Here is a 25,218-nt window from a genome sequence, read left to right as displayed (position 1 = left end):
ACAAAAGGACACTTATCCTTCTGCTGCTTCCTGGGCTTTTTCAGTGGATTTAGCGCTGGTGAAAGATGCAGAATTGATAGTTGCCGAGACTGAGGCACTTTGTTTGTCTAAACAACAAGGACAGCACAGAGCAGGCAACACAAGCTTCTGTCCACACACAGTCATGATGAAGCTTATAGATAAGAAGGGGCCATTGTGATCACACACTGTTTACTTGTGTAGCCCAAGCCATGGGTTTTCCCAAATTCCTTCCGTTTGAACTGGAGCAGACCTTTAGTAAAAGCATCCACCTTTATCAGTTATGTGACATGATGCTGAATAGTTTGCTTTGGTCTGCACCGGTCACTAAGTTTGAATGAGCACGGTGTCCCCAGACTTGTTTAGTTATGTTTGAATTTGATAAAATTCTGTGACAGAGACACACAAAAGTCACTGGACTCAATAGAGAGATGTTAGGCTGATGCTTAATGGTGTGTGTCAGATGAGGTTGGGATAGTGATGACCTTCTATCCTTAAGTTCTTGAAATTCTGTGAGACTCTTGCTGTATTAGGCTGACTGGACTCTCTCAGCCATTGGAATGTGGTTTTTCCATTGTGCCCACCAGCAAGAGAAATTCTTACAACTCCAGAGATAAACCTCAGCATTGAGTACTGCTTCTAATGTCATTCTAGAGCAACAGAAAGAATTTATTTGTTGCTGAACACAAGGCTGTGGGTAAGAATGGGGCTGAACAATCAACCTACTGTAACAGAGATGCTAGGAACTTAGACAATATTGATGTTTCAGTGAGGCGTTTATCATTTAGGTAATGCCACTGAAGTGTTTTCAAAATGTAGAGCTTTTCAGAGTGAGTATTGTTTAACGTTTTTTTTTTACACTGCCAACCAAAGCCTGCACGGGTTTGCTGAGTGACACTTCCCTGTCCTCACTGGGAGACCTTACTAAGAAGCGCTGGGAAGATTTGGCTCCAGAATCAGTTTTGTGTGGCTGGAAACAATTTGGGTTCATCCAAGTTAGCTCCTTCAGGGGAATAATTGCAGGGCTCATGTGGTAGCAATTCTTGCATTTGGTGGAAGTGACTGATTCTTGCACAATAAGATGACAGCCTCATAGATGAAGCAGGATTAAGGAAAACCAGACCCATGTAAACTTTAACAGGTCCCAAATGGGGGCTCTTGGGGTTTGAAGGCATTAATGTGATTGCACATCAAATGAAATGGCTTTAAAATTTGTATATTGGAAAGTGTCTCTGCTGCTGGCAGCAATTTCAGCCCATCTGGCTTTGGATCTAAAGGCATTAAGAGCAGACTCCCCCTTCTCTCCAAGTCTTCCCTTGCAAGAGGTAAACATTCCATTGTCCGTGTTATTTCTCATGTCTGCGCTTTACCAGCTAATCCTGTAGAAGAATGTGGAGCGCCTTGTTGAGAGAGAGCAAACCATTGGGGTTGGCTAGTATCTACTGTCTGTCTAGCAGAAGCAGATACCTCTGCAGTGGCAGTTCACGTAAGGGAGCACCCTGAGAAGATGTCGGGGTGTTTGTCTCTGACAGGAATCAGAAGAAGAGTGATGGTGTGCAAAACTTGGGGGCCAGTGGATGGAACATCTTTAGACCCTGGGGAGGAGGAAAGACTTGTGTCGCTCTCCAGTAACTTCTCTTTGCTCTCATACCCTCTCCATGGATGACTGAAGGGAGAGTACTGAAAGGTCTGAATGAACAAGGGCTTTCCTATGAGAAGGAAGGTTATCACAACATGGGGCCTGTGGGGATAATGCAGAACAAGAGGGGCAGGTGCTTCTTGTGTAAAGAGAAACTTGGGTGAACCACTTGCCTCTACAAACACACATGCTTCAGCCTGTTCCTCTGAGGATTTGTGGAATTCTTGGGAACTCGTCAAGAAGAGAGCATACAACCCAAAGTGGTACATTTTTATTTAATATAATATTAGACCTTGGTTTCAGTCTCCTGGGCTATTGTTTCAGTATCAAGAGTTCAATTACAACATGGGCAGTTGCCCCCACCCTCCCTGATCAGTGTACTTGAACTCTAGGAGTCTGCTTCCCTGCTGAGGCAGCAGTTCAGTCTCTGTAGTCCATGCAGTCCTTTGTCTCTTCTGAGATTACTCACAATGGGGCCATTTAGTGCTAATTGTGAAGGTGGGATTTTGTTGAGTTGGCTACTCAGTCACTACTAACCTGCAACCATTTCTCTCTCCCAGCTGTCTTCCTTCTGTCTGCTGACCGACCGGTCATTGCATTGTAGCAACTTTGGTCATCTCTGACCTGAGTTGCCTTTGGAACAGCAGCCTGCTTGTAGAGGGTTAAAGTGTTATTTCCCGTTACTAATGCCCTGAGTTATCCATTCTCCTCACACTTCATCCTGATGACTTCCCCATGTGTGAAGAGCTGCTTATTGTAAACAGCTGAGCTAGAGTCAGCTCTGTTGAAGAGATCACATTTCCTGGTTTGCATACCAAATTTCAGATGGGCACCTTGTGTGTTTTGAAGGAAGTTACTAATAACTGTAGCCTGATATGCTCCCGACATCTTTCCGATTTGGCAGAAAGCTCCACTGCTATGAAACCTAAAACTAATGACTTGGCAGCTGAATGCAGTCAGGCCCTTGTGAACAGTGACACTGGAGATTCCAGGGGATCCACTCTGTAGTCTTTACACAGAGACAAAAAAATAATTTGCATTTTTACACAATGCAGAGTTTTAGCTATCTCTTCATTAATCAGAGTAAAAATCCCCTGTAAGCGTGACAGAAATGTCAAGAAAGTTGATCGTGTGATTCTTCTGATGAAATAGGTGGTTGCCTACAGAAGCCTGTACCTATCTGAACAAGTTAATCTCTAATGTGCCACCCTGCCTTGCCTTATGCCTGACTTCAGACAGATGTGGCTAACCATCTCCCTCTGTCGGTGATCATAGATCTCACTTTTTTGTCAAAGGAGTAAAATAAAGCACTGCCAAGGTCAGCAAACAGCACTGCACCCTTACTGAGCATACAGGGTTTCATCTCTTTGGGTTTGCTAATACAGGATAGCTGCTGCCTGTGACATGCTGACAGACTGCATTTCCTAATGTTAATTTTTCTGATATTTTTGGTGTTTGTTTATGGCTCCTTCCAGTCGTTAATTTGCTAAAAGCATTATTTTCCTTGCTTTCCATGTAGCCACCTTGAAAGTGCTGTGCCCTGACATCAAGCTCTTGGCAAGTTTGGGCATCTTTAAGGACATGCGTGCCTCTCTAAACTGGTTTCAGAATTGTATAAATCAGGGGTAGCCAACCCATGGCATGAGTAGCCTGTGTGTGTGTCTGGCACATAGTGGATAGGGGATGGAGCAGACAAGGCAGAAAGCAGAAAACAGATCAGGCAGGAAGCACAGGGTAGTGAGCAGAAAGCAGAACAACTCATTGAGCAGGGTATCTGGATCAGAGTGAAATTTAGGGAGAGACCATGGCTTGCCTTGTGGCACACCTACCAAAAAGGTTGGCTTCTCGTATAGACAATCAGTGTAGACGTTTGTTCAGGGTCTCTTCATTGTACCTTTATAAAATCCTACCCTCAGATGTTTGCTTCACTGGGATTTTATCTGTTTTCACCTCCAATCCTATATGTAATATTTAAGTACCTTTTTTTTTCTGTTCCTACTATATTCTGAAGGCCCAAAGATCCTGTGGTATGTAATCAGGTTAGAGGTGTTGACTTGAGTTCATCTCTCAGATGCTAAATTGGGTGACTGCTTTTTCCTATCCTAAATCTAATGTATAACCATATTATGCTTTTGGTGGTGTTATAGGCAAATACTATACATTGGCAGCAGGCAGCCTTTTCCAGTTGCAGGCCAGAATAACCCACATTGCAGGCCAGAATGACCCCCATCAGGTCAGAGCTGTGCATGCACTAGAACCTGCCCACAGCTGCTGTTTGTCCATGTGGCAGCACAGTGAGAGTGCCAACAGTTTGAAGCCCCATGCTACCAAAGGCCTGTGTCCACAGGCTGGATCTAGTGGTTCTGCTGGCCAGATCCAGTTTCCAGGTGATAGGTTGCTGCCCCCTGCTATACACTGTAGTGTTGCTGGGTGCTCTTAAATATTGATTGAATTTCACTGCATAGGTGGCTGGATTTCAGTAATGAGGAAATGGTCTTTTTACATGGAGCTTATAAACCTGAAAGTCTTGATCTTGTGAACACATGTGCATGCAAGTATCCTTGAGCTCAGTTGGACTGCAGATTTGCCTCACCCGCCATGGTTTTGCCAACCATAGTTTTCAATATCCACGGTTAATATTCTGAATACCGTTTTGGCTACCATGGTATACAGTTTTCAGTAGCCATGGTTTTTGGTGGTCGTGCGTCAGCCTGCCAACCCCCTGGCCCTGCTCATGCCTGTCCCCCCCCACCCCCCAGTCCCTGCTCCCCCAGGTGCAGGTGGCCCCCTGCACTGCCGGAGGTGCACATAGTGGTGGGGAGCTGCCCTCCCCTCCCCTCCCCTTCCTTTCCCTCTCCTAGGTAAGAGGCAAATGCGGCAGGGGAGATGCTGCTGCCACCCTCTGGGCACGCTCCATCCCCACCCGCCAGCGTGTACCCCCTGTAACCTGTCTAAGTACCCCTAGGGGTACTCCTACACCTGATTGACCACCCTATAAGTAAAAGATAAGTAAAAATGATTTTTGTACACTATACTGTATAGTATATAAGTACCTAACCCCATTTTCCCCATCGGACTTTAGTTTTGCCAACCACGGGAACTTTCCAGAACCTAACCCCCACGGTTGGCAAGGGAAAAGTGTACTTGCATGTGTGAGGTCACTCAGGATGAATAAATTTCCTTGGATTAAAGTTTTGTAAATACAGGTTCATTATATTGTAGGAATGGTGTGCAAAGCCGCTCCCACACTTGTTGTGTACCAGTGCACCAAGGAAAACTACTTGTCCAGGGACTCATTTGCAGAAAGGAGATGGTGGTAGTCTTGCTGACAATTATGGAAACAGGCACTCGGCTGTGTGCATTATCTTTTTAATGTGATAAACCTAGTTCACTAGAACACCACTCAAGCTATGACTTTTGCAGGCCCTCAATTGGGATTATACCTGGGATTATACTGAAAATTTAGTAATTAAGAAGGCAGAGTAGAAGCCTTGTTGTTCAGTCAGCTACCAAGGCCCATGGGTTGCTGCTATATAACCATCCCACTGGGCTGTGCTTTTGGGATAACTCCCTATTGGTTTTTCCCCCAGAGTGCTGAAGGAAGCGTATGCAGCATTCAACCCCGAAGCTGTAGTCCTGCAGCTGGGAGCGGATACAATAGCTGGGGACCCTATGTGTTCATTTAACATGACTCCAGTGGGGGTTGGCAAATGTCTGAAATACGTTCTGCAGTGGCAGCTGGCTACCCTCATCCTGGGAGGAGGTGAGTATCTGTGAGGTTTACTCTGCTCAGAGCAGCAAGATAATAGCTTGCTTCCCTGATGTTTGCTTTTTGAGAGCACAATCTCTAGTTGAAAGCTGCACACGGTTCGCAGGGCAACTAAAGGAAATAAGCATGCTCAACTGGGTATTATATGGGGGAGGTGCTTGTAGAGCTGATGTGGTGTTATTTTTACACTGACATCAACTCCTTGGTACCAGCAGGTCCAAATCTCAATCCCTGACTCTGAGATCCTAGGTTAAAGGTTTCTTGGCTTCTGAGGAGAACAGAAGCTGTTAACCCCAGTGAGGTTTTCTCTTGTGTGAAAACCTTGGCTCTTCAGTGCCATCTTTTGAGTCCCACTTCTAGCGATCTGCACTGCAGGGCTTATGTTTAAAAGTAAGCATTATGTTCTCAAACCTACCTTGGGCACCTGGCAATGAATTTATCTCATTTGGATTCAGACAAAGTCTGGGAAAAGATTTGGCTGTATTCACAATAAAGCAGATTTCTGAGACGCTGAATGGAAGCCCTCTCAAGTGTTTTTTGGCTTGTAGCATGTTCTGTGCAACCAGCTGTTTGTCCAATGGATAGAAAATAAGCTGTTCCTGTTGCAAGGAAAATGTTAATAAAGAAATAAAAAATAAAGAAATAAAAGACCCTTTGGCCCAGGAAATCTGAGCTCCCTTTGCCTTCCACACAGACCTATTTGCTTAATCTGAGGAGACACTCTGAACCTTTTAAGGGATATTATCAAGTACAGTAGAGTAAGCCTTGCTCTCGCCAGTGGCAGTTGGTTGGGAAACATTCAGCATGTTTGCTCTTGCTAACAGCATAGGGGAGAAGTACAGATTTTTTTTCTTTTTTTGCACTTCTTAGCAAGAAGTGTGACTGGCCCCAAATGCAGTAAATATAACAAAACCAAGTGGTTCAGTTTTTAGAGGCATTAAAAATAAAATTTGAGACAAGGATCAGTGTTTGCCAGAATATCAAAGGGAGAGGGAGTCTGTGAGAAACCATTTTTTCATGCTCCAAGGATAGTTCTTATTTAGCCTTTGTAGGTTGAAAATCCTTTTGCGAGTAAGTGAGTCCTGCCAGGATTGTTTTACGCTGAGGCTTTCTCTTGTGTGTCATTAGAAGATCAGCAGTGATAACTACAACACAGGTGATGTTTATTAGGGCTGTGCGAAATTTTGGTGGTTGTTTAGTTTAGTTTTGGATTTGGATGTTTCGACAGTCGAAACACCGAATCTCAAATGAAATGCAGGGCTCTGAAACCAGTCTGAAATGAAACGGGCCATGTGAAATGTTTCAGAGCTGTTTCGGAGGTGAGTTGGTAGGGAAGGGACCAGGCGGGAAAGAACTGCTATAATATTGACATCTGTAACTGGCCAGTGATGACGATCTGTCTCTCAGGTCCCTTCCAACTACAGTGCTGGGAAATGAAACCAGGTGCTGAAGGAGTGTTCTCAGGTACCTGAACATTCCCCCAGTTCCCAGTTCAATTCCCCAGCTCCCCGATCTTTCCCCTAGCTCTTTGATCACTTCCCCCACGTCTTCCCAGGGGGCACAGGCCCCCAGATGATACAGGATGACAGCAGGCTGCCACTACCAGCTGGGGATGGCAGCAGCTCTGGGCTATTTTTCCAGCCAGCAGCAGCAGCTTGCTGAAACCCTGCATGCAGATCCGGGGACCTGTGCCCCCTGGGAACAGCTGGGGGAATGATCAGACAGCTGGGAATTGAACTGGGAGTTCCAGGTGACTGTTGGGCCACCCCAGGTCCAGGACAGCATGCGGCGCCCTGCCAAGCGCAACATGGTGCAGCTGCTGTGCAGGTGCCAGGGAGGGAGGGCGATCCCCGCTGTCCCACACTGCACAGTGGGGTGCTCTGCCACAAGCCCTCAGAGGCACCAATCACCACTGCCAGAGCTGGTGAATGCGGGGCTTTTTTTTTTTAAAGCTCTGCACTCACCAGCTGCAGAGTATGTGTATGACAGCATGCTGCTGCTGCTGCTGACTGGGGCCAGGGCCAGCGCCAGCACCCGAGTCTGCCCAGTGCAGCCCATGCCGAATGCTGGGAAGAGCCCAGTTCTGGCGCTGGCCTCAGCTGGCAGCAGCAGCCTGCTATCATCCCGCACTCAGATCTGGGGCCCATACTCACCAGGAGGGCTGCAGGGCTGTGCCAGACTCCTCCTGAGGATCTGTGTGCAGGATGACAGCAATCTGCCATTGCCAGCAACTGATACTAGTTTTGAACAGTTTGAGGTGCAGTTTCCCAGAAACCCCTGCACCCATCTCCTTGAAACTTGGCAGGCTTCACGCAAGTTTCATCTGAATCAGGCAAGAAATGACAAAGTTAGAGGCAGTTTTGCGATACCCCATTATAGCCTATGGCCGAAACACTATCAAAATTCCGAAACAGCTCCAAAACAGGTTCAGTCAAAACGAAACAGGACAGTGATTCGAAACACCAAAACGAGTCACTTTTCGTCTGAAATACTGAATCTGAAATGGAAACGAAACACAGGCATTTTGCACAGCCATAATGTCTAGCTAAGGCTGTTAAACTGGTCCACAAGTGATATTGCCCATTTAATTGGCTTCATGGTTGGATAAGTTCTCTGCTCAAAATGTGGCACTAATGGAGATTTTTTTAAAAATCAATACATGGTCAGTCTTGAATATCATTCACTTTGGACCACATGCTGGGGTTAAAAATAAGATTCTAATCTTAAACTGGTTGTCTATGCTCTGCTCATGTTAACTGCTTACATGCTGAATATGAATATCTTCTTTGCCATCATGTCACCTTGAGATAACCTGACCTTTGTATTCAAAGGTTCAAGGTTTACTAGTACCTCTTGAAGCCAGTTACTGAGAAGTCTTCTGAGTCTCCCTCTTGAGATCTGCTTTTTTTAGTATGGGTAATCAACTGCTTTGTCTTAGCTCTGTGCTCTGCAACAGGTGCAAATCACAGTTACTATGCATGGCTTGGGAGGACTAAATAAAAAGCTTTATTCATGTGCATTGCAACTGAAAGTCTCTTGCTCTTCCACAATGCATTTCTTTCATTAAAATTCTCTCTCTCCCCTTCCTTCCCCCTCCTCCCCATCTGCTTCTTCCTAATTCCATGATTCTTGCTGGAGACAGGAGGCTACAATCTTGCCAACACGGCCCGCTGCTGGACATACTTGACTGGGGTCATCCTGGGGAGAACGCTGTCCTCTGAGATCCCAGATCACGAGGTAAGGTTTCGACAAGCTCTCCCTTCTCTGAGCATGACAGCTGAGTCATTCCACCTAATCAAAACTGCGTCCTTGCCACTCAATACAGTTTTGTTGAGAGACACTCTTGTAACAATAACACACTGTCCCGACAGCATAGTGGACTCTTGTTCCCAAAACCCGATACAGTCTGCATCTTTTTACAAGGGATCATAGAAACCAATCAATTGCAGAGTCTCAAATAATTACAGAGGGAATGGGAGAGGGGTTTACCTGTTTGCACAAAGAGCTCTTTGGGGGACACACATACTTTCACCAGAAAAAAGTGAGACCTTTCTCAAATTAGATTTAGCTTTTGTTTGCTTCAATTTATAGAAAGTTCCAGATGCAGCTTTTGGACTGTCCCAGCATTTGACCGTGAGGCTGGTTGATCTTGAAGTGCAGGACCCCTCAGAGATATTTCTCAAGTCTACAACAGAACTGGGTGACCAGCTGAAGGGATTTGTACAGAAACAGGAGATTTGCCATTTATTGCATCAGACCATAGGTCCGTCTAGCCCAGGGGTGGGCACAACAAGTCCTGCAGGCCATATCTGGGCCACCAATTTTTCTGTTTGGCCTGCAGCACCAGCAGAGGTTGGAGCCAGAGCAGCCCCTGCCCATGCACTGGATAGAATCAATTGACAGGTCCATGGCGTGGCAGCTCTATCCCCTGCTGGCACAGCTGAGGACACTGGACAGGAGCAGCCCTGCCTGGCACTGTGCAGCAGCCTGGGAGATGGAGTCCAACCCTGCAGTGCTGGGCAGGCAGGAGGGTGGAGCCAGGGCTGCTTTCTCCCAGTGTCGCCTGCAGCACCAGCAGAGCCCGGGATCCTTCCCACCTGTCCAGCACTGTGACAGTGGGGGTGGACATGGGGGCAGGGGATCTGAGGCCTCCCCCACCTTGGGTCTGCCTAGAGCAGGGGTGAGCAATTATCTTGGGCAGAGGGCTGCTTACTGAGTTTTGGCAAGCTATCAAGGGCCACATGACAGGCAGCCAGGGCAGATAAATACTCATTTTCTAAATTTTTTAGGTGCCCCATGGGCCAGATAGAATGGCTTGGCAGGCCACATTCGACCTGCGGGCCACATTTTGCCCAACCCTGGCCTAGAGGGTGTGGAGGGAGGCCAAGAGGAGGGGGCATTTCCTTCCCACCACAACCCCTGCAGCCTGGCTCTGTGGGGCTGCAAATGCTTCTGCTTCCACTGCCACTCTAGCACCAGCCTCAGCCTGGCTGGAGGGAGCGCGCGCATGCGTGTGCGTGCGTGTGTGTGTGTGAGCGAGCGTGCATGCAGCCCTCAACAGTTCACTATAATTCATTAAGCAGCCCTCCAAATAATTGCCCACCCCTGGTCTAGCCCCACATCTTGTCTCACACAGTGGCAGAGTGTAGATGCTGGAGTGAGGATGGGGGTATATAAACTGAATATGTCCAGGATTTTACAGCCCCTGCTCCTCTTTCCCTGCAGCTTCTAGCATTCAGAGGTTAAGAAGTTCTGATTCACAGGCTGTTCCCCTCTAAAACTACCTGTACCTCTAAAAAAAAAAAAAAAAAAAAACAACAACAACAACAAAAAACCCCACCAACAAAACAGTTTCCTGACACAGTATAATTGTAAATGTTCTTCTCCACTACAAATGTTTCTCAGTTCAGGGATCAGTGGTAGAAAGCCCATGAAGACTAAACAGTATGTAAAACAGCCCAGCTCTACAATGATATCCTAACACTTGCTGCTTCTAGTGTCTTTCATCTGTGGGTTTACTAGACCAGAATTTATGGAATAGAGTAAAGAGCACATTTTTGAAAAAGAAGCAGATTTCAGCTTCATGTTTGGAAGCAAGGGCCATAAAAGTCTGCTTGCCAGGCTTGTGAAGCCTCCTATTTAAATGTGAGCCTCTGACTGCATAGCATATCTGAATGAGTATTTGGTATCCGTGGAGAATAAATGGCAAGAGAATGGTTTGCATTATGGGAATTCGCTGGCATCAGTTGTTACCTTTATTCTTTTTCTTGTTAATCTGAATATTTTATTTGGTATGTTAATGATCTCTTAGCAGACGGCATTGAAGTGTAAGTGAAACATAGAAATGGAACATCTGTAGGCTGTTGCCGGGCATATGGTGTTGCATCATTTGGCTCCAAGCTTTATAGCGTCTTACTGCAAACACGCTAAGCCAGGGAATGAGTTATGGAAAAAGGAAGAGCTTTGCCTGCTAAACTGATTGCTGTGAGTGTGAGGAATGCAATTGGCCGGATTTGGTCAACAGTAGATTCCTTTTTCAGCATTGCCATGGCTGTGAAACCTTTTCAGGGTTTTTCAATAAAGCTGTTTTTAAACCATCTGCATGTGGAGGGGAACCCAGACCCTATGGCGGTGGTTCTGTTTCTAGTGTTCCATTTATGAATTCTAAGTAAGTATTTTGCAGCAAGCTTTTAGATTTTAGTGTAAAGCAGTAGCATCGCATCTAGCAGGACTGCAACAAAGATGGAATTAAAAACCTCTCTAGTTTAGGGTAATCAGTTAGTTCAGCCAACAAAATAGCCAGCAATGAATAGAGGAGATTGTCACCATCACACATTCAAATCCAAGATTACAAGCAAATCCAAGACTATAAGCATTCTCTTAGTAAGAAAACACTCTATCCTCCCCAGTTGCCTTGCTAACACTTGAGTACTGCTTTCCTCTGTTAACAGCTCCACTCTGTCCAGCCTCACTCCTTGATGGTTCTCTTGCTCTGAGTCTGTACCTTACCTCATGCTATCTTTCATGTCTAGGACTGCCTCTCTCTCTGGGTCCCCTGCTTAAAACCTGCTATAGTCACCTCATTTTCTAGGCTGACCCAGCTTTCTTTCACTCTGTCCTTTGTGGCACTGTTTTTTCATCAGATCCAGGGACATGACTGGTGCTTTATTTAGGGTTCAGGCAAACTGGCTGACACAACATATATACCATAAAACTAGTATAACTATAAAACATCTAGATCAGTGATTCCCAAAGGGTGTGTCACAACAGTGGTGGGCCAACTCTGCATGGCAGAATTGGGCCCATGGACTGCATCTGGTTTGTGGACTTTTCCTGCAAAGTGTGCTGTCAATTCTAATCAAGAAAAAGAAAAGTGTATCCCATGTATCAGAAGTTTGAGAAACTCTCATCCAGATGAACAGGGCATGATAATGCTGTGTATAGTTACAGTAAAAGTAAAATCTTTCTCTTCAGCTTACTAGAATGCAATAATCTTGTTAACAAAGAGTGGATAAAAAAGTCACCTGACATTTATTTGGACTTCTGAAAAGCCTTTTTTTTAAAAGTCTCTCACCATAGCTACTAAAGAAAAAAAAAGTTGTGTTGGTAGGAAAGGTGAAGTACTGTCCTGGGTCAAACTTTGACTGAGAGAGGATAAAACCAGTGATTTATTTTCATCATTGTAAAAGGCCCATGGCAGAATGCCAGAAGTGTTCCACACTGGGACACATGTTGTTAAATATCTTGCATGATCAGGTGGGCAGCAAAGAGGCAACATTTCCAGATGAATTACCTAGGTTAAGCAAAACCAATGCAAACGGAGGAACCTGGCCAAATTAAATGAATGGGCAGCATGACAGCAGTTGAAACCACCTTGCTGGTGCCAGCAGTTAATGTATAACAAGTTATTCCAGTTATTGCCCATGCTTCCATGTTGAACTCTAGTCATACAGGGAAAAAAAACTTGAGCGTCTTTGTGGTCAGCTCAATATAAGCATCTGTTCCACAGAACTGCAGTAACTATGTAAACAAACAAAATGCTAGGATGACATTGGAAATGTATAAAATGCTGTTATCCATCAGCGATATACCCTCCCATGGGGTACAGGTCTCATTTTGGAACGATAAAACAATCAACATGTGCTGGAGATGTCTGACCAATGTGGTGTGACCTTCTGTATGAAGATATTGAGTGTTTTCTAAAGGTGAAATGGATACAAGGGCATGTGCTGACTGCAGAGGTGAGGCAAGAGAGGTACCTGTGTGTACTTTATGCTTCTGGAACGTGCCCAAAGAAACACAGTAATGGTAATCATGTAATATAACTTGTGGTTCTGCGTGGGTTCTTAAGTAGAGCAAATAGAGGGCATAACCTAACTGTTAATTCACAGGATTAAGAAGAAGAATTCCCCTGAGACAGGTTTATTCCACAGCTGCACACTACAGGGTTCTAGCAGCTTTCTCTGCAGAGGTTTGTGCTGACCACTGGTGAAATCGGGTTACCGGAGCATAATGCAGTTTCTTGGTGTGTTTCGTGAAGTGCCCTATGGCTGGCTGTGCTGTAAATAAATCTTTCCCCTCCTATTTTAGGTTTCCCTAAGGAGACAGTTAGCCTGATGATATCTAAGTGGCTGATAGGAATGCTTCGGAGCAGGGGTGGGCAAAATTGCAGATCCAGCCGGTGGCTGGACTCCATTTCCCAGCAGCCCCTGCCTGCATGGCTAGAGCTGGTTTCTATAGAGACCCCAGGAGTGCAAGGCTGGGGTTTCCATGGAGACCGGCCCCAGCAAGGCTGCCAGAGTGCCCAGCAGGGCACAGAGCTGCTCTAGAGCTGGGCTGGGATCTTGTGGCAGTGACAGTGTGGTCCAGAGCCAGGGGAGAGCGTGATCTGCAGCATCTGAGCTCTGGACAGGGGTATGCAGGCAGTGGATTGCGGCTCTGCTCTGGCTTCTTGGAGTGGTGACAGTGTGGTCCAGAGCAGGGGCAGAGCCACAATCCTCTGCCTGCATGCCCCTGCCCAGAGCACGCGGGCTACAGATCATGGCTCTGCCCTGGCTGTAGAACACGCTGTGACCACAAGATCCCAGCCTGGCCTCGGAGCAGCTCTGTGCCCTGCAGTGTGCCAGCAGGGAGGGCTTGGGGGCCTATAGCCACCCCAGAATTCCCTGTAGCCTCCATAGCCACCCTTCCCAGTGGCAGTGCTGTTGCTGCCTGTCCCGCACAGGTGGCAGCAGCTGAGCCTACCCTGCTCCCGCCTGCAGCACAGCCCCCCGTAAGCCGCCCCCATCAGGAAGAGGCTGGTGCTGTTGCTGGGGCCAGTCTCCACAGAAACCCGGGCCCCATGCTATCACAGGGTGGCGCTTAGGTCTCCATGGAAACTGGCCCCAGCCTCGCAAGCAGGGGCTGCTGGGAAATGGAGTCCACTGCTGGCCCGATCTGGCCTGCAGGCCAGACTTTGCCTGCCCCTGCTTCAGTGGAAGGACTTTTAAAAGAAATACCTCAGTCTGTATAATACTGTCCTGAGTTGGGTGTGAGATTTCTTTCTCACCCAGCTGAGAATCAGGTTAAGCCCTGAAGTATCAACATTCAGAGCTATTATTTTCACTAGTGACTGCAGTTATTTTTCATATAAATATATAAGCATATTTTGGAACCAATTAAACATCAATAATATGCTGTAGCCTAGAGTGCCACAGGCTAGCAATTATATTTCCTTTAAATGGTTTTCCTTTTATCAGTTTTAAAACTACTTTTTGCTTCCCCCTCAGAGCTTGCCTGTGGTCTTAGCTCTTGAACTATAACCAAGATCAACAGTTTCTGAAACTGACTGTCTTGACAATAAAGTTGAAGGATTTTGTTTGTTTTCTTTAATGGGAACTAATGCAGTTTCTTGCCCCCTTTTCCCCTCTCCCGCTCCTTTGCTAAACAGGATCATTTCATAATGCTGAGCATAATATTTACTTAGCTGGGAGTAAAGGTCTCACTAATGTTTTCTTATTGGATACTGAAGCCCCATTCGCATTGAAGCTGAGCTGTCCATGCAAGGGTCAGGTTGGCAATTGTCCATAAGCCAGGGGAATCTTGCCTAATGAGCATGAGGTAAATCAGACTTTGTTGGCTTGTAATTAATACACACATCATGTTTGTAAACATGGTGCACCCCAGCATGCTATGTTGAATCACCATCTGATTATCCCCTCCAAATTCAATTAAAGCCATGTTACCTATGCAGAATGCTCAGAATATCCTGCTTCACTCAGTATATTGTCCTAGACCAGTGGTCACCAGCCAGTTAATTTGCGCCCCAAGCTGCAGTGGAGCTCTCAGGGTGCAAAGCCCAGTATGCAATGGCAGCCGTCTCACCCCACATACAGATTGGGGAGGGCATTTGCCCGCCGCCCTGGGCCTCTCCCAGGGTGTGTGCAGCAGCAGGAGCCCCCCGTGCACCTCAATGAGCTGTCTGGGCTCTGACCCTCCTTGGACCAGCCTGGCCCGGCTGGGGCCCCAGTCACCCCTGCCTCTGCCCCACTCCCTCCCTTACTGTGGGGGCCTCAATCTGCACTCCCCCTCCAGACTGACCTGCTGGGAGGTGGGAGGGCAGGATACATGTAGCAGGGCAGTAGATCCTGGATTGCCCTTTACTTTAAAAAATGATCTTCACCTTAAAAATGTTGGCAACCACTGTCCTAGACAATGAGCAGAGCAACACAAGAATCTTTTCTTAACCTGCATGTCATTAGTCTTTAGTTCGTGAGCAAGAAAAGATTCACTAAAAGTGGTAATTGAGTAGACCTGCTTAACAAAAAGCAAGGTGTGAAGCATGGAATCAAATATGGTCAGTGTGCTGAGCACCTTTCAAACCCCACAGGCTGGCATAGCCCCTATCTTAAGGAGTTCCCAGTATAAATTATAGATAGCATGAAGGCACAGACTTAATGAAAATAGTCATAATGATCACTCAGCCAGGATTCAGGGGTGTATGTGCTGCATCACTTCCTTTCAGAAGGATTTACCAGGGCAGCCTTGATAGGAGTTGCATTTCATGTGTAATCTCTTGAAAGATCTGCCTACATGGAACAGCAGATTTAATCTGCACCTGCCATTAGTTATTTGCATTAGATGCCAGTTGCATGTATCCAGGCAGCAGCAAGCCTGCAGAATATTCAATTTAGGGGCACAAAGCAACTTTTGCAGGGTGAGTTGAGCTCTGCATACTGGAGGAGGTAAAGGGGAGAGGAGTGAGAAGGTGGCATCCAAATGAAAGTGACCGAAATGCAGTGACTACCACAGGGGGAGGCAGTAATACAGGGCAGTGCTGCTGCAGGAGGAGCTCCTGTAAGGGACAAAGTCCCCATAGGCCAGTTTGTATAGGTCTTCATTCTTTAATTCAGTCTTTTGTGCTCTTTTCATGACTGAGGATCAAAGAGCGACTGCTGTGGCCGACCAAGATACGACAAACAGAACAGAGTCACATTACTGAGGTTCCCCCTCCCCTTCTCTCAGAGACCCAAGGAGGTTTAGAATTGGACGGAGCAGCCGCCCAATGCTGTCTAGGGAACAAAAAGCACTTTGTACCTGCTTAATAAACCCCACTCCACCAGCTGCCACTGATGGTCCCAGAAGTGAGCAAACAGGAGGCCCTGCCTTTCCTAGAGGATGCAAGGGGTTTGGGGTGGGGAAGGGAGAGATTTGCATTTAGGACCAAAAAAAAAAAGCAATCACAAAGCCCTGATTGTAAGGGTAGCCCCCTTTGTAGTTTCTTGTGGGGTGTTTGTGGCAGGCTGGTTCTAGTATCTGCTTGTTGCTCATAGCATTACAAATACAACTATAGTCAATAACATTTAAACTAAGACTTAACATATATATTAAGAAAGAATAAGGAAATAAAACTACATTACTATCCTTCTATTTCTTTTCTTTCCATAATAACAAGACATGTTGTTCATTCATTTCTTGCTTCCATCATTTTACCGTTAGGTATAACCAAAGTATAATACAAACAACAATAATTTGAATCAATAATACAGGAGACCCTCGCCATTCGCAGTGGGTACTTTCTTGTATCCCCCATGAATAGCAAAATCTCCAAATAAGGCACTGTGTTCATGAGCGCAGACACCGTTCATGAACACAATGCCCCTGGCAGCAGGGGACACGGCTGCGCTGGTGGTGGCTGCAGGAGTGCGGTGACGGGAGCCCAGCGGCCTCAAGCACAAGGCTCCTGAGGAGCTCTTTTTAAGTGTATTACAATGCGGGTTCGGCATTCGCAAATATTTGAAATCATGAATGCCGAACCCATAAATAGCAAGGGTTTCTTGTACAATGATCAGGGGGTGAGTAATGATGTGAATAACTCTTTGGTTGAAGTTCCAGTGCGTCAGTTTATCCCACCAGTTTCTGCCGTACTTTAATCCTAGCACTCAGTTCCTTTAGCTGGTTGTTTTTTCAATCCATGAGCATTACCCACAACTTTTCCTCCTCCTTCTAGGAGAAACCAGTCTTTCTGTATTTTTTACCAACTTCTTCCAGGTCCTTCTGTAGCCAAATGTGCAAGTTAAGGTGACCTGCACTAAAATGCTTCACTCTGGGTCAATTTGTTGTATAAAATTTAACATATGTGGTACTTGGAATCCAGGGTATCCTTTTGCCTTAACAGTTTGCGTGGAAATGTTACTGCACCAGGTTCCCTCTTTTAATTCTTCTACCCCTGTTGTTTGATTCTGCACGACATAGGTGACATTTGTTACCGAGGACACATGCAGGCATACATGCCCTTCACCAAATTACCATAGGCCCTTGCTATATCCTTTTATGGATGTGTGCACCTCACATGGGCTGTTTGCTTTTTCCTCAGCAGCTCTTTCCATTTTTTCACCATTTCACCATCCTGGCAAACCCACCCACTTAGCTGGCATTGTCAGCAATCCTGTGCACTTATGGCTATCCAGTGGTCATCTTCCCACAGGATACACTCAGGGGCTCCAGTGGGCACAATGGCTGCACCATTAATCATACTTCCAATGTTTATGACAAGGTATGCCTTTCCCTCAATTCCAGTTATGGGATCTAGTGTGTGTATATAGTGCCTTGGTTAAAGTGTACTCTCCTAAACTGACTTAACGCCCCTGGCTCACGTCATGTTATGCGTGGCGGTAGTCTGCATTAATACCAGCCAACACTTCTGTCCAAAAACAAGGTTGTCAAAATTTTAGATTGCATTGATCTCCAGCTTCATTAACCATGTATTTACTGCCAAATGATCTTGTCACACTTGAGATGTATAGCCTCCTGCTGATTATAGCTTGCTTTCTAAGTTTTGGATGTTTTCTGCAATTTTCTTTTAAAAAAATTAAAGAGGCTGAAGGAAAGATAGGACAGTTACAAAAGAGAGGCGCTTTTCTAGTGAAGCTGTGATCCCCCCACAGAGTTTGTCCTGTAACTGCACTAACCAGCAACAGTGTCTTTTCACCTCTGCTCAGTTGAGGAGACTTACCATCTCTGACACCCTTTCGCATGACTGTGGAACCCTAATTAGTTCCCCGGTACATGCATTATGATAGTCTTTAATTATGTACATACAATTTCCCCAAGGACCCTCGCTTCACTCAAGGTATAAGCTGAGTGGTGCTCACTTAACAACCATACCCATTTTTTATTCAGAATGGGGACTTTCAGAGCTCTAATTACTAAGGTTGGTGCCTAGGGCCAGCGTTTTCCAAACCTGATGGGCACTTTGGCACCGCCCTCCCCCCCCCCCCCGCAACCCTTGCTGTCACTGCAGATGACTGTTGCCAGCAGCAATGGACAGCAGGACATTCAACAATAAGAGAAGCAGCTGCAGTAGGGATAGACACAAGAGGGTCCCTACATTACACTGCTGCTGCCCCCCCTGCTGTGCAGACTCCCCAGTGGCCTCCATTCTAGCACCCTCTGTAAGTCAACACCTGGGACTGGTGTCCTGCTTCCCTACCCCTAGTCATGCTACTGATTAATTTCCTCACTGGCTTTTCTGTGGCAGTCATTGTATTAGTCCCCAAGTGTTTTATACACATTGTTATTCCACAAGGTTAGTGTAAAGATGAAGGTGTTGTAGACAGAAACCTGAATCCCTAAGGTCATGGCCCAGTACCCACTAATTTGGGGTGTCCAGCTTGAAGTGTGTAGGATCTAATTAAAAAAACAACCAACCCAAAAAAGTACTTTGCTTTGTAAGGCACGTTATTGTTCAGGGTGCCTACTGTGCATTTAAGTGCAGAGCACAGAGTTGCAGCTCTGGTGAATCAGACCCCAGGGTTCAAAGCTGGAATATACAGTTAGTGGCCACCTCTAAAGAGTCAGTTTAAAAGTCTTGCCCAGTGACACACTGGAACCATGCTGCAGGGACAGGTCTCCGGTATCAGCTGGGGGGGGATATAAGTAGCCATGGCAACACTTGAACTTAATTGGTGTAACTTAATTTAAAATGTAAACTTAAAGCAATACAGTGGTGTACGCTCACTGTCCACTGGTGCTGGAGAGCCTGTGGTATCCTCAGACTGTGGTTCTCCATGCAGATAGTATTTGAAGTGACCGCTGGGTGAACTTCACTATGTGGAGTTAACCAGGCAAACAATTGGATTGTAGTGGAATCAGACCCACCCTTGAGAAAGCCTAGACCTGTCTAGCATTTAGATCAGTTTGTATGTGGACACAGTTTCCAGAAGATAAAGTTGACTTGGTAACAATTGAGTGAAAACTTTGGTTGTTAAAATTAGAGACGGAAAAATAATATTGGTGCAAGTCGTATCTGACCTTCACCTCCAAAGCCTCTGCAGGACTGTTCCCGTTAGATTACACTCCAGGGGCTTTATCAAGTTATTGATGATGGAAACCGTGAAGCTTCCACCACTTCCCTTAGGAAAATTTTCCACCTTCAAAACAGTTTCCGTAGCAGGAAACATCCTGATAGTCTGCTGAATTCCCTTTGTTTGATTTTGTCCCATTACTCCAGTCCCCCCTGGGCCAAACTAACCAAACCCTCCCCTTTCCTTTGTGTCTACACCCTCACACACTTAGATGTCACAATCTCTTTTCAGCCTCATTAGTATTTGTATTCAGTTGCTTTAATCTTTCCCCCCCCCCTTAGTGTAAATCCCTCTGGCTCCTTTATCATTTTTCTTGGAAAATCTCCATTGTGATTTCTATAATTATACTTCACATTTTCAAATAATGTGGGCAAACAGCTTGCTCCTGGTCAGCCTGGGAAGACAATTCCTTCCATTAAATTTAACTTGCAGGGTACTGGATCATGAATAGGACCGAATTTCTCTGAGAATTCAGTTCATTTGAAATTATATTGCAGCACAAAAAACCTACTAGTGACATCAGAACAATGGGAATGGCATCATAATTTGAGCTTCGAACAGGGGCTTGGCAGTTTCTGGTCACTTGGTCCATGCTTAGTTGAATACACCTGTCAAAAAAGATTCTGTAATAGCACTACAGAAGCAAGAAGTGACTTCTTTGACACTGCTAATAACCTGTACAGCACAGGGGTAATTTAGGATGTGGTTTCCCAGGAAGAACCACCCCTACACCTCCAGAGCTTCGCCACCAAGTCTGGAGGGGTGGGCAGCTATTTCCAAGAACAGAAAGCCTCATTAAATGTGGCTATAAAATGCTCCCTTAACAACTCTTAACACCTAATTGAAGATTGTTCACTTTAAATGCTGAGATTATTCTGGACAGGAAGGCAGGAGTGAAGGGAGAAAATTGTCAGCTCCCTCTGGGCTATCATCCTTTTTTAAACCTGCTATGTGTTCTGTTCTGAGACATCAAAAGAAGCAACTTGACCCCAGTAGCCAATACACATCTTTACTATAGAGTTAACTTAGGCTCTTACGTGGGAGTTACCACTAGGTCTGCGTCTATACCCACCTGCCTCTGCCACTAGAAATTGTTGGGAAACGGCTACTGTCACTGTCAAGCTGCCAGAGTGCATATGTACCCATTGCCTCACCATGTTTCTCTCTATCTATCCAGAAGGACATATAAGCTTCTTGCAGTTGACTGGGAAAGAATTGTAGTGTCCCAAAGAACCATGGGAGGCATCCTCACTAGTCCTCCCACCTCACACAAGTGAATGCAGAACTGTATGGGCCTAGTCAGGTCTAGCTTTGTATTGTGAGTGCTCACACTCAAACTAGGCCGGACTTCAGTGCTGAATGGCACAAAGGAATTCAGTAGTGAAGAGCCCTAAGTAATCTGTGTGCCACTTGGGTCCATAACATTTATGACACTTATGAGAGCCTCTCCTTTACTGGTGAAAAAGAGTGCTACAGTCTGAAGATTGCTTTCTGACAGATTAAGGGATTTTCTGTAGGAGCATTTATACCACTGATGTGTAGCAGGGTGGCATCCCCAAGGTGCCCATAAGCCCCTGGAGGCCAAATAAATAAAATTTCCTTTTTTGCCCTTTGTGCTCTGGGAACAGTCTCCCCTTAGCTTGCTTGTCACACCTTGATGTGTTATGGTTATAAGAGGGAGGCTGCCCCAAGACTTTCCAAACCTGGTCTTGTTGTACCAACTGGTAGCTGTGCTCCTTTGTTTTTTGGGACAATTCCATGACTCTTTACCTACCCTACACCATGCCTTGCAGATGGCATTGTGGATGTTCTTTCTATCACGTGTCTACACACATGCAGCCCCCCTCCAGACCCTCAGTCTCTCACACAACCCTCTTCTGGTGCTTCAGACCATTTGGTCTTTTGGACAGCCCCACTCAAGGTCCCTCAGTCCATCACTTAGTCAGTCTCTGGGCTGCCAGACCCCTCAGCCCTTAGCTTGACTCCCCTCCAAGCTGCCAAATTGCTTGGCCCCTCACTTGGCCCCTTCCTGGGTCCTCAGACCTCTCAGACTTTCAGCCAGCCCTTCTCACCCTTCTCTCATTCCCTGGTCTCACCCTTGACCCCTCTGGGTTGCAAGATCTGTTCATGTCTCGCATGACCCTTCTCTGGGCCTGGCTATTCCTTGGCCCCTCACTGGGCTGCTGGACCTTTTTGGTTCCTACTGCACTATTCCGCCACCCCTTGCCAGGCCCCTGGACCCTTCTGGTCCCACTCACTCTCAGCCCCTTCCTGGGCCTCTGAACCATCTGGTCCTGTCTTTGCTTTTAGGTGTGCTCCCCTAGCCTTTTTGTGCCAAGGGGTAACCTGCAAGGCAGTGGGAGCTGGGGTTTTAGGGCACCCCACAGTCACCCTTCCCTGGGGTTTGGCCTAGGTGGCACTTCCAAGAGGCTGCTCTGCCATGAGCTGTCCCATCACTGTGACCCCAGACCTCAGTAGGATGCAGTTTTCAGCCAGACCCAGGACCAGCTTAGACCCTGGTCTCACAGGCTCTCATGCAGCCCCCTTCTGGACTCAGCTCACACTTTCCTCCAGGCTGCCTCTGGTCCTGGCTCTCCTACCTCTGGGCTGCCTTGTCTCGGTGCTGTCTTAGGGCCACTGGACATAGAGGGTCTGTCCCAGCCATTCTCATTCTGAGCCTCAGTTTCCCTGACCCCTTCCTCTCTCGCTGCGGCCACACCTGGACCTTTGGCCTCTCCTAGGCTCTGGCCATGCCTCGGGCCAGTTGAGAGCTCCAGCAGTGGCTCCAGCACTCTCCCGCAGTTGCTGCCTCCAGCCCCTCTCCGGCCTCGGCCCCGGCTCTGCTAGCAGATGTTAGGGTCCTCTCTCAGACTGCTCAGCTGAGCTCTTAAGCTCTCAGTTCCTATTTCTAGGCTGACCTGGGACCCACAATAGATCTTATGCACCACATCCCTCTCTCTGGGCTCTACCTGGATCCTATAACAGAGCTTCTGTGCTAAGCCCCTCCATCTAGGCTCCCCCAGGCCTTACAATAGGTCTTATGCTCTGGGCCTTCTCTCTGGGCTCACCCAGGCCCCAGCCTGGGTCCCTAGGAACCTCCTCCAGACTGCTTCAGCTGTCTTCCATGTGCTGGGGCTCCTGAGCTGCAGTCCTCCTGCTGAGCTGATGTTTTCTCAACAGGGTCCAGACCTTACTGCTGGGCTTCTCTCAGGCTCTGGGCTTATACCTGCTCTAAGCCCAGCCCTCCTCCGGAGTCAGGCGACTCCCTCTATCAGGCCAAGCCTTACTTGCTGGCTTCTTGGGTCAGCTGACTCCCCAGTTAGCCCTGGCCTGCACTTGTGCGTGGCTTTGCAGGCTGCCTGACCTCCTAAAGTGGTAGGCACCCCAAGTGCCCTGACACAGAAGTTATACCAAGATAAATATTCTGGTGAATCTTCCTGTGTAGATAAGCTTCTTATTGTAAATGAGCAATATGCTGTAGGTGTTTCTACACAGATTTGCACCATGTAAACTCATGGTAGACTGCTTGGATTCATTGGCTTATTTGTAGAGACCAGCGGTCAAATACAGATGTGTCATGAGTGGTGTGTAACTCTTTGGGAGGTCTCTGGGCCAGTGTAGAAGTGATGTGAAATACACTGTAGATTTCTGGTGATTCGGTAAGGCAAGTGGTGGAAATCGGTGCATCAGCAAGAGCAAGTAACAGGCAGGTGTAGGATGAGGTGGATCCCTCTATCCATTTCACATCATTCTGTGTACTCTTGTACATGCAACTCTGGTTTTACTGCTTTTTCTTGGTTTTATCTGTTTTAAGTCATAGCTATCCAGAGATCTCTAGTATCAGCCATATGGAAAGGCAGCTGTTTCCGTTTCCCTTTCATCTCCAGGCATAGGATTCCACATTGCAGAGCTCATCTTCACAAAGAAGTTGTCTCTGTGCTCCTCTTGGGCTTGGTGATTGAATTCTCTGCATCCTGGCCCTTTTGAGCTGCTATCTAAGGCCAAGTTTCCCAAATGGTGAGGCTGGATCTGGAATCGCTTGGAATCTGGGTCTGGGTGGTCTGCATTGTCATTGGTAGGCTGTCTCTAAAGAACTGAGGCCATGCTGCCATCTGCCTTCACAAGAAAGCGGAGAGGCTTTCCTGCCCCTAAGAAGCCAGAGCAGTTGCATATTCCAGGCCCACGTGTGGACCACAACTTTCTTCACCACAGCTTTGTAGCAGAGACTATGAAAATAGCATGTCATTGTTTAGCACAGTGCCCTGAAGGTAAACTCTTTCCCTTTCCTTCAGTTTTGTAGCCTGAAAAAACAACCTGTAGTCTTTCCTATTACATACAACCTAAATCCAAAGGCCAGTTTTCCAGTGTCTGCAGACTGGGGCTGTGTCCATTTTATGGGCAGGGGCCAGTTTTCCTCTCTTGGAATAAATGTATCTCCCCTCTAAAATATCCTGTGGGATGTATGTCTGTCTAAGAACATATATTTTTAGTGCTTTTAGTCATTTAAGGGTAGTAATAATAATATTAACCACCATTTGAACAACCTAGATTCCTTCATGTTCACGTTTTCAGAGTCCTCCTTATAGCAAGGAAAATTAGGTCTTTTTTTTCTCCTGTAACTCTTCTAAAGTAAAATGTCCTAAAACCCCCACTAAGCAAAACAGTCACATGCTGTCCCCATCACAAGCCAACACAAACATGCTGTTGGGCAGGAGCTATGCCTGGCTTGTTTGCCTCTTCAGAAGGTGAAGTTTACAATAGGAAATGGCTTTGTGTTATTTGCCAGTGATTGTTTTGCAACCCCTCAGCTAACACAGGATCTGATGCATCCACCTGTCATTCATAGAGGAAGAACAGTCAACTGGAACCATTGCTGGCAGGGTAGTTTACCTGTCAGCAGGAAGTTAATCGTGGAGCCTGATTGTCAAGTGGAGCTGTGAAGACCCTGGGTTTTGTGTTTGTTAAAACCAGGCAATGTCTTATACAAGGAAGGCTGACTTCAGCGAACTTGGGCATTTAGTCAATGATGCACTGCAGAGTAAGAGATTTGGCGAGATGGGAGCCCAGGAAGGGTGCTGTGCCTTAAAGAAACGATTCTTTGGGCACAGGGGGAGACGATGCTGATGCGGGGGGAAGGAGCCAAGCGGCTTCCTTGGCTGACCAGAGAAATCCAGAGCAGCCTAAGGGCAAAAAGCGGGGCATATAAGCAGTGGAAACAGGGAGAGATTACTAAAGATGAGTATACCTGCTCAGCTCGCAGTTGTAGGGAGGCAGTTAGAAAGGCCAAAGCTACCATGGAGCTGAGGATGGCATCCCAAGTTAAGGATAACAAAAAATTGTTTTTCAGATATATAGGGAATAAAAGGAAGGCCCAGGGTGGAATAGGACCACTACTGAATGGGCAAAAGCAATTGGTGACAGACAGGGGGGACAAGGCTGAACTCCTCAATGAGTTCTTTGCATCAGTCTTCCTAAGCGAGGGACAAGAGAAGTCTCAGTGGGATTGTAGAGAGGCAGCAGCTGGGCACCAGACTACCAAGCGTTGACCCTGAGATGTTGCAGAGTCACTTGGAAGGACTGGATGAGCTCCATCCGAGGGTACTGAAGGCACTGGCCGATATCATTGCACAGGCACTGACAAGACTATTTGAGCACTCGTGGCGCACGGGACAGGTCCCAGAGGACTGGAAAAGGGCCAACGTGGTCTCTATTTTCAAGAAGGGGAGGAAGGAGGATCCAGGCAACTATAGGCCAGTCAGTCTCACCTCCATCCTTGGCAAAGTCTTTGAAAAGATTATTAAGGCTCATATATGTGAGAGCCCAGCTGGAAAAATTATGCTGAGGGGAAACCAGCACGGGTTCGTAGCAGGTAGATCATGCCTGACTAATCTAGTCTCTTTTTAGGACCAGGTTACAAAACACCTCGACACAGGAGCAGGGGTTGATAT

The 25,218-nt window shown here is 46.7% G+C and overlaps 1 protein-coding gene across 6 annotated transcripts in view; it reads left to right on the top strand.

The window, feature by feature from the left end:
- The window catches only part of HDAC8 (histone deacetylase 8), an 85,754-nt gene that overhangs the window by 37,770 nt on the left and 22,766 nt on the right, over window positions 1-25,218 (top strand). Inside the window, exons 6-8 of one of the 6 annotated variants that reach the window (XM_090059096.1) lie at window positions 5,248-5,420; window positions 8,569-8,663; window positions 9,018-14,544. In XM_090059096.1, coding sequence (XP_089915222.1) covers window positions 5,248-5,420; window positions 8,569-8,663; window positions 9,018-9,326 — 577 coding nt within the window. In that variant the 3' untranslated portion in view covers window positions 9,327-14,544. Of the gene's footprint in view, window positions 1-5,247; window positions 5,421-8,564; window positions 8,664-9,017; window positions 14,545-25,218 lie in introns of those variants that run through there. The other 5 variants (XM_090059095.1, XM_090059091.1, XM_090059094.1 and 2 more) reach the window with 5 other exon arrangements.

This window comes from Crocodylus siamensis, chromosome 8 (assembly GCF_052110815.1).
Source record: "Crocodylus siamensis isolate JL-2025a chromosome 8, ASM5211081v1, whole genome shotgun sequence".
Taxonomy (NCBI): Eukaryota; Metazoa; Chordata; order Crocodylia; family Crocodylidae; genus Crocodylus; species Crocodylus siamensis.
The sequence above is the reverse complement of the archived record's forward strand: the minus strand, read 5'-3'. Positions and strand labels throughout refer to the sequence as shown.